Source organism: Rhea americana, unplaced genomic scaffold, assembly GCF_003343005.1.
Source record: "Rhea americana isolate MKP2758 unplaced genomic scaffold, rheAme1 scaffold_47, whole genome shotgun sequence".
In the NCBI taxonomy this organism is placed as follows: domain Eukaryota; kingdom Metazoa; phylum Chordata; class Aves; order Rheiformes; family Rheidae; genus Rhea; species Rhea americana.
Genome location: NW_028186612.1, coordinates 5,793,754 through 5,803,378, shown reverse-complemented (window position 1 = coordinate 5,803,378; position 9,625 = coordinate 5,793,754). Strand labels below are relative to the sequence as shown.

Below are 9,625 nucleotides of genomic sequence, written 5' to 3'. Positions count from 1 at the left end.
TCTGTCCCCTTGTGACTTTACTTGTGTCTGGTCCCTTACAGTCTCCAAACCAAGGGCTGAGAAGTTTTTCAAGATCCTGTGTGCTCAAAGAGCAAAAGGCTTCACATTGCCCAAGGTCTAATAGCCAGCTCTCTCATAGTTACTGCTAAAATTGATTTTTCCCAGAAATACTCTGAGAAAATGTCTGTTAACACTATGTCAGTGCTAGAGGAATGTCAGTTGAAGTGAGCTGTAAATCTTCACACCTTGTTCAATTTATGTTTGATCTACACATGGTCAAGAAAGATGGGTTTACAACACAGTTTTAAAATTTATTTGCTTTTTAAATGTATTTGCCTGATTCATACCAAGCCAGAGATGAGTCTGAGATCTAAAGGTAAGGTTCATCAATTTAGGAATTTCTGTATTTTTTCTTTTAGYATGTTTCTATTTTTTTAGGCAAGGGCTTCCTCATATATATACAACTCCAGCAGGCTTGTTCCTATTTTGAAAACTTTTTTGGTTCTACCTCTGCTTCCTCGCACATATGAAAGATGGCTGGAATCAGGAACCTTCTTTAATTTTAATTATTTAATTGTTTAATGGTTAATTGTTGAATAATTGATTTAATTTTTAGGTCAAATTGTATATCAAGCAAATTTTGGAAGGAATCAAGTATCTTCACGACAACAACATTCTTCATTTGGACATTAAGGTAACACACAATGGCAGGTCTAGTTTATAGCGGCTACGTGTTGGTCAGGGAATGGATGTTCTTTATTTGAATTAATCTTCTTTACAACATAAAATATTGCCCTGTTTCAAGAAAAAAATCCTAGTTTTGTTTTATTTACTAGCCTCTGAATATCCTCATGGTTTATCCTGAAAGGGAAGACCTCAAGATCTGTGACTTTGGATTTGCTCAGAAGATCACTCCRTATGAGCCTCAGTTCAGCAAATATGGGTCTCCAGAGTTTGTTGCCCCAGAAATCGTGTCTCAGTCACCAGTCTCAAAAGCGACTGATATCTGGTAACTGGCATCTTTTAAAATAAATTTTGCACTAAAYAGCCTGAATTTGGASCCTCCAGATTAAGACAGATGTTTCYTTAGGAATATGTAATTACATTGCATTGCATGTACATTCATCCCTAGGGTAATTTCTTGTAATATTGTACAGAGAGTCTGTTGCRCAGAAATGTTTCTATTGATCATATCCGTAATGTTTGCAATGCACCACATTCTTACAGGTTTTATGGCATTAATGCCATAAAAATGGCATTAATGATTGAATTGTGCTGTAGGTTGATAAAGCTGGTGCTATTAATAAAGCTGCCTCCATTTATCTTTTCATAGATAAATGGAATAGTGATAATAACGATTGGAAACTGAAAGTGAACACTGGGAATCCAAGACCCATCAGGGCTYTTTAAAGTTCCTTCTCTATGTTTTGGTCAACTGTTACTGAACTCTGACAGCTAGTTAATACCAAGGAGTATCTTAGAGAAGCTGATCTTTGTGACAGTGGCAGCAGCTAGGGAAGATGTTCCTAAGAGGTTTTTTTCCAAATCTTCTATGTATACTTGGAAGAGAGAGGAATACTCAAGACCAATTTTTAAAAATGCAGTTCTGATCACAGACAATGAAGCGTTTTATGCTATATAGCTGCAATTTCAGCTAACGGGGAAAAAACAAAGGGTTAAAGCAATAACTTTGGGGCTTTATTTTCCTTTGAAAGGTGGGCAAGTGGCAGGAAAAGGGGCAGTGTGTTTGTGGAGGAGGGAGCAGCAGTGACTGACATCTGACATTAGTGTTCCCTTTCTCCTCAGGGCTGTTGGAGTCATCACATACTTAAGGTAAATAAACCTGCTTGGAGAGATTCATTTGATATCCCTTAGTCCTGCATCAATCAGAGCCTCCGGCRCCTTCAAGTGAGGGATGGGAGTGAGCGACACATGGAGTCCTTCCGTGATGAGGGCAACTTCTCTTGTCATTTTCTCCTTTACTCTTTCCAGTTTGGCAAGGACTTTGGTGATTGTCTCTGCTCAGAGACTTCACAGCCACTCTCATGGGTCAGCTTCAGTCTTCTCCTTGCCCATTCGAGCAGCCATCCTCCTGTAGCAGTGCAAAATCAARTCCTTAGTTGCTTACGTGCAAAACAGGGATAAATAATTCAGTCAAGTGCCGTGTAATGCTGGGTTGAAAGATGCTTGGGAGGTGAATGTGCTGCTCACCCGTATTACGTGTCCCATGCATGGAGTCCCTGAGGCATTTTAAAGCTCTGCATAAGCAGTTGTCTTTCATTCAGTTCAACAGCAAGTGAGAGTCTAAAGTCCATCTCTTTTTATTTTTTTGGTGTTAAATAAATCAGCCTAACGTGCAAGTCTCCATTTGCTGGGGAGAACGACAGAGGAACCCTTCTAAATATCCAGAATGGTGACATTTCATGGACCCTTCCTGATTTTGTTCACTTGAGCGAAGACGCAAAGGATTTTATAAAACAAATCCTACAGCAGCGCCCTGAGTGAGTCCCTTTTTCTTTTGCTTCCTAGACACAGGGTGTAAAGACGGTGTCTCAGCAGCCAGGACAGATCAGTGCAGCTGCAGTAGTTTTAAAAAGTGATCAGTTGAGTGAGATGATCTGCAGTATACCCTAATTTCAATTCTTCTTTATTCATTACTCAAAAACACTTGCCTGCAGTTTGCAAAACAAGTCTGCTTTTAGAATGGTGATCACCTTACTCCCAAGCCCCTCCAGGCAGATGAGTTTCTGAAAAGGTTTGGAGAAGTGGGGAGAGTATTAGCAGGTATCTGAGGTTGAAGGAGTTACGTAGGAATTAAATAATACCAGCCACATTCGAAAGTGCACATATAAGCACTTTCAAGTGCAGAAGGAGACTTGAAGGCATGAATGCGGACACTTGCCTTTTAATTTCATTTATATCCTTCTTGCCTGGTGCCAAAGCTATTTTTGCCTTGGTCAGCTGGGGAGGCAAACTTACTCCTAGGGCTGCTCTTGACTCCCTTAAACAAACTCTGCAAAATGCCACGGGATCCTTCCAGACAGGGAGCCTCAGCGCAAGAAGCCTTTCCAAGACTGAAAAGAAAGGCTGTTCTACCTCAGGGGAAGAAAATGTTGGAATGAAAGACTCTGGCTGGCTGTGCATGCACACGCATGCCTCCGTGCAATGCAAACACTCTGGAGAATCTTGCCATGGTGCTTTAAAGTGACTTGCTGCTAAAATGGTCATCTTTTCTCTTATCAGAGCCAGGCCTAGCGCTTTGGACTGTCTGTCGCACAGGTGGTTCATGGTGAGTTTGTCCAGATTCTTTATTAGAAYCATCAAGTAATTGAGGTTGGAGGAGACCTCTGGAGGGGCAGCTCCTAGGCCATGCACCCTGGTTGTTAACCATTTACTGTTTTATCTTTTCTCTGATCTCCTACCTCTGTTCTACACAGAAACTCTCTGGAAGTAAAAGACGCCTTGATGTTGTCTTGTTAGGATGTCTTTCCTTTCGAAAGATGAAGATTCCTACTGACATGAGCAGATATAATACATCTGTCTTGAGAGAAAACTGTCTTATACTCAAATGCCTGGAATCTCTAAYGAAGGGAGGGAGTTTAAAAAAAAATGAACTGAATTCACGTATGCATTGGACAGGGCTTACTTTTATCCCTGAAAAGCTGTTTGATGTTGTCTACAGTTTAGCTATGAGGGGGTTGTGGGATTAGTCTATTATAATGCAACAAGTGAGTACTACCCGAAATTAAACAATTCAAAAGTGAGGGAGTCCTAAAAACTTCTCAGGATATGAAGTCAGGATCTTTTAATCGATGGGWTTTTTTGCTCATTCTACTTTTAATTTCATTTTTGACAGCATAATCTRCCCCTTGAAGCAGCTCATTTCATTAATACCAAGCAGCTCAAATTCATTGTGGCTCGGAGCAAGTGGCAGGTGAGTAGGCCTAAAGCTATGCTGTTTGGTCCTTCTAGTTGTATGTTTTTCATTAAAGTGGTCAGTGGATGTGGCAGGAGATTATCCCAGCTCTTACTGCAGTCATGGGTTGTGTATTGAGGTCTTCCAGCAGGCACTGAAAAAGGACTAAGACACCTGCATTTAGGTGTGTACATGTAAGCTGAGTGTGTAAAGTCCTGCTGACATAGTGAGACCAGTGTAGTCAGCAGAGCCTTGGAAGGGTTCAGCTCACCCAAAAGCAGATGCCTATTGCCAAGGAGCTCAGTGCCTATACTGACCATCCCTCCATTGACTATTCTGACTGTCTCACCTGCAGRCAAGTCTGTGCAGACACAAACAAGTGCCTTCATGAGCAAGCTGGATCTCACCCCATGTTCAGCTGACTCTTGATAACCTTTGGGATGTCCCTTGGCTTAGCCCTCTTCCACTGAATGGACTAGGAGGCCTCACTCTACACCATTAGCAGCACACACCTGGACCCAGTGTGCCCATGTTTCTGACATGCACTAGCTTGTAAAGTCATGATAATCTGATGAGGTGACACAGCTCTCAGTCCATGGGGCACAGGATTCTGTGCTAGTGATTTGAATCTTGGCATTTTAAAGTTTCTGTAAGTTTGATGTGAGAGTAAGGCTGGAACTCTCRAATCCATGCACACAAATCCTTTCTGTCAGTCAGTATCTCATTATCAGAGTCCTTGACTCCTCAGTTATCAGATGTTCTCAGGTAACACCAATCCCTTTGTTAATTGTGGATAACTCCAGTAAGGTCATTAGCTAGTATTTATAAAAGTCCTCTTACCTGGTAAGTGCTACCAGGGTACTTCTTATTTATGGAAAGCACCCATAAACTTGTCATTAAGTTTTGGCTTTTCCTCTGTTTTCCAGTATTTTATGACATTCATGGACTGTGCCACTTACCYTTTTAAGCATTTTGTTTCCTTTCTAATTCGTATAATAAGTATTCATATGAGAGCAGAGGGATTTCACAGAAATATGCCAGTGTAGTATAAAGTAGGATTTTGAAATTAAAATGACTGAAAAACATACATGGACAAAATCATCTGTGCTAGTGAAAGTGCTTATAGGATAAATAGTTGTGGCTACGTTAGCTGCCTTAGTCTATCTTTGCAACCAGTAATGAATTATAAACAGATCCTGAGAAGATTCCTATTTTCCTGAGAGCTGTCTAAAATAACCAGGTTTATTGCCTTCTGGTAATATAATAAGGCTCCCTAAAGATTATGTCATTTCATCTTTGTGAAAGAAGAGGTGGATTCCGGGAGCAAATAAGGCCTAAACCTGCTGTATGTGTTACTAAACTAGTATATGTGATCTTTAAGAATGCAGAAGGTAATTTTTGTATATTTGCTTTTTCCGTACTCACACCATGCTTCCATCTGATTGTCYTGTATTTTGTTCTGCTTTTTCAGCGGTCTCTGATGTGCTATAAATCCATACTGGTAATGCGATCCATTCCAGAAATCCTAGAAAGGACTCATGACAACACYTCTCTGGCCATCTCCCGACATCTTGTTGAAGAAAGCACTTCCTCCAGTACGAGTGGTTCCTCTTCAGACAATGAGAACTCACACTTCCCCAAGAAGAGGCACTTCGGCTCTACCCCTGAACTGCACTTGTCCATCTTTGATGCACCAAGCGGTCAGGAACCTCCAAAACATGCAAGTGAAGAGAAGCACACCAAAATCTTGGCCCCTCCAGTAAAACCCATGAGGAGGAAGTATGCTTCAATGAAGGGTGAGGTAAGGGACAGATCACCCACAGAAAGCGAAGAGCTCATGGCAAGTACCTTAGGACAGAAAGAGGAGGAACTTCATCCCAAACTTCAAGACGAAAGAGCAGGGCTGTCCCCAAAAAGTAGTGCACCTGAACCTTCATCAATGAAGATTTCCACAGATGACACATTGGGTCTACGTCAGAAAGAAAAAACAGCCACATTTTTATCTGATAAGGACAAGATTGAAAAGGCTAGGGATGGGACRGAAAAACCACCTATATGTGTTCCTAGAGAGAGTGTCATTAAAAGCACTTTCTACAGCCAAGCAGCTGAGCTTCCTGCAAGGGGCTCTTCCTCTCCGGGCAGAGAGCTCAGAAGGCACTTGGACAGAGCCAGGAGGACTTTCCGGAAAGCTGGATATTCAAAGGTGCCCCTCAGTGGTCTCCGTGAACCCCTTCTAGAACACTTTGAGCTGGAAGAAGAAGAAGAAAGGAAGTCTGATGATGGAGATGGTGGAGGGCACAGGGAAAGTCTGCTTGGTCCCTTGACCAAATCAGCTTCATTTGATACTGCAAGGAAACCACCACATCCTGCCATTGCTGGTTCTAGCCGAAGCCGTTCTCTGGATGATTACAGGCTGAGGGCCTCAAGATCGGTGAGGGAACAAGACATTTTGGAGGAAGACTATGATATAATGTTACAGGAAAGTTGCCCTGAAGGCAGTCACCACTGTGACATTTCCACTGAGTCAAGCAAAGCRTATTCTGTAGATATTTCAAAGCAAGAGGATGCTAGCAGAACCAGAAAGGATTGTTCAGAAGAGCAACTCTCTCCTTCCACGCAATGTGAGGGTAATGGGTGCCCAGCTGTCACTGTGCAAAGGTTAGGGAGACTTCCAGTGTCACCTGATAGGAGCAAGAAGAGGAAGCTTTTATTTAAGAAGTCAAAAGCTACTCACATGGAGGAGGAAGCTGATGATTTAGAAGACAAAAGCCCCATTCTGACTGCTCAGCAATCAGATATAACTGCACCATCAGCTCAAAAGCGTGAAGGCATTCAGGCTAAATCTCTCTCTGAGGGTGCTTCTGAGACAGCTCTTCAGGAGGGCGAGCAGCACATTTCAGCTCTTCCACAGCCAGAGACCACCTCCAAGTCAGCCCCTGCAAGTAAGAGAGGACTGTATCTGCACCAGGAGTCAAAGCCCTCTGCTGACAACCATCTTGATCTAAAAGGTGAAAGCTTCCTTATTAAAAGGACTACTTCAATTCCACCTTGTAAAGACAAAAGCCAGAAGCACCCACTTCAGAAGCCTTCTGCTCACAGTGATGCTAAGTCTGATCTTATGGAGTGTGATAAGCCTGCGATTTTAACAAGCCCCCAAACAGAAACRGATTCATCTCCAGTACATAAGGACAAAAGTCAGGAACTTTTTGATCAAACTATTCTAGTAACTACTATCTTGGAGGGCAAAGAGCCAGGTTTCCGAACAGCTCTGCAAACARCTGACAAAAATACTCATCAGCAGCTGAAGACCTATAAAGAGGTGAGCTCTGCTGTCTTGGAGGATGAAGGACCAGGTGTTGCAGGGGTTGCTCCAGTATCCGGTGGTAATGGTGAAGGCCAAGTACACAAAATGCCCTCGGATCATGCAGGCACAGCAGCAGCAGCAGCTCTGAAAGGAAAGAGTCCCGTTGTCCTGAAAGTCMCACCACCAAAACCAATGCCAACTTCTGTCTCCAGCAGAGCACACCAAGCAGAAAAGGAATGGTCAGCTTATAGCAAGGAGAGGCTTGCTGCTCTGAAGGGTGAAGGTTCAGCTCTTGAAGAGACTGTTCCCATTTTGATCCGTGAGGCTGAAATCAAGGGAGCTGAACACTGGAAGGCGTCTCAGTGCCGTGGCACAGTGCCTGCTGTTCTGGAGGGCAGACCCCCAGCTGCAACTACTTCACCACAGGGTATTAGCCTCCCTTCAGTCTGTGAGACTGAAAAGCARGAACATGCACAGCTATCACTTTGTAGTGAGGTGAGATCTGTTGTCTCAAGAACTGGAAGCCCAGCTGCCGGACAACCTGTCCCTGCTTCTTTCTCCAAGACTGAAGGTCAGGCATATGAGCAGCACAAGGCTGCGTATCACAGTGGCAAAGTTTCTTCTGCTCTGGAGGGCGTGCATCCAGATATTTTAACTGTTTCACAACCAGAAGGTTTCCCAGCTTCAGTCTATGAGCTAGAACATGAGGAACACCCAAAAGTTTATGGGGGAGAAGTTTATGAGGGAAGAGGCGCTGCCTCAGAGACTGGAAGCTCTGATGCTCGAAAAACTGTCTCATCATTGCTCCAGGAGAATCAAAGTCAGGAGCTCTCACAGCAGAGGTCTTCTTTTTACAGTGACGAAGAGTCTGCTGCACTGGAGGGCTTAGTGGATGAAATGGTTTTGCTTTCTGAAGAGATGAACGTTTGGGCAGAGTCGGTTTCTGCTCAGGAGGAATGCAAAAAGCACRTCTCTTCTCCCATAGAGATGTTCTACAACGAGCCTGGTGGCCAAGCACCTATGGCAAGTCCCTTTCCTTCTGGTCAAAGCAGCAGAGGAGGAGAAGTCTCTGAACTAGAAGATACCACAGAACCCTACCTTGCTGTGCATGAGGAGTCAGGTGTACTGAAAGAACAGGAAACACAAATGGTTCCTCATGAATGTGAGCATCTGGAGGACTTAGCATTTGAAAGCCTCAGTTCTAGACAAGTAAGCATTTCCCAGACCGATAGCCTGGATTCTGGAAAAAAAATCAGTCRAGTGTCAGTGAGAAAGGACACTGGTAAACACCCAGAAGTGTCTTTAGTGAAAATCAAAGATCTGTCAGATGAAGCACCCAGTCTTGACAGTGGAACGCCAAAACTTGACATATCAGAGGTAGAGCCTGCCTATTTGAATTTCTCGGATTTGTATGACATTGTCTATTTTCCATTTGAATTTATGAACTTCAGGAAGCCTCCACCCAAACCAACTGGTAGGCGATTTATACCTTTTAGTGAAAGGGCAAGGTCACCTCCTGCAGGACATCTGCATAAGGATAAACGATTGTGCATCAGAGAAGAGGCAGGAGAGAGGAACAAACGAAACCATTTGGAAATATCTGAGAATTCAAAGGCATCRAACCTCTTAGCCATGGGGAAAGGGTCAGAGAGTCATAAGGAATTGTACGGCTTGCAAAAGGACCCAAGCGGTAAGCAGAAAAGCTCCTACAGCAAGCCAGGACTCTTTAAACCCTAYGGAAGATCTCATTCAGTGGAGCAGCCAGTGGAGCAGAGTCTGAAGAAGAAAGTTAAAGCTTCTGTTGCCCACATTTCAAGAATCCTGAAAGGAAAGACAGTTCCTGAGCAAGAGACRGAGGAAGGTAAGTGTTTAATTTTGTACCTTCACAGACCTTCTGGTGTAATTGGGCGCTGCTAAACCTGCCTTTTAAATTGYCTGAAGCAGATCTGAGGCCATGGTTGGACAGTAACTGCAAAACTGGCAGTGGCGACTTTGGAAATCAGCTGTCCTCAGGCTGTCCCCTAACTCTATATTATTGCCCCTCCTCAGGGCAAAATCATCTGAGAGCTGACGGAAGTGGCTTGAACTCACCAGCCTTAATTCGTACACAAGCAGAGCAGGGCTGGATGACACAATCTCCCAGCTTCTACCCCACTGACAGAACAACAGCAATGTGCAAAAGTTGGGAGAGAAAACACTGCTGTTACTTCTGCTGTTATTGTCTGATCATGGCCTTAATGACAACTCTTTAAAGCTTAAGAGRCTGGGTGAAGTCGGTGATATTACCCCAGGAGAAATACCTAAGTTAATGGTATTCAGGTCTGGGCAACAGAAACTGTCATTACTTCTCTGCCTCTCCTAGATGTGCCCTATCCTCCCGTTACATCGTTACGTTTGTAAAAACT

The 9,625-nt window shown here is 43.5% G+C and overlaps 1 protein-coding gene across 1 annotated transcript in view; it reads left to right on the top strand.

Moving 5' to 3' along the window:
- The window catches only part of OBSCN (obscurin, cytoskeletal calmodulin and titin-interacting RhoGEF), a gene marked incomplete at its 5' end in the record, with an annotated part of 135,422 nt that overhangs the window by 113,985 nt on the left and 11,812 nt on the right, over positions 1–9,625 (top strand). Inside the window, 7 exons of the mRNA XM_085316526.1 lie at positions 617–694; positions 837–1,009; positions 1,807–1,833; positions 2,349–2,501; positions 3,244–3,289; positions 3,857–3,934; positions 5,388–9,081. Coding sequence (XP_085172652.1) covers positions 617–694; positions 837–1,009; positions 1,807–1,833; positions 2,349–2,501; positions 3,244–3,289; positions 3,857–3,934; positions 5,388–9,081 — 4,249 coding nt within the window. The remainder of the gene's footprint in view (positions 1–616; positions 695–836; positions 1,010–1,806; positions 1,834–2,348; positions 2,502–3,243; positions 3,290–3,856; positions 3,935–5,387; positions 9,082–9,625) is intronic.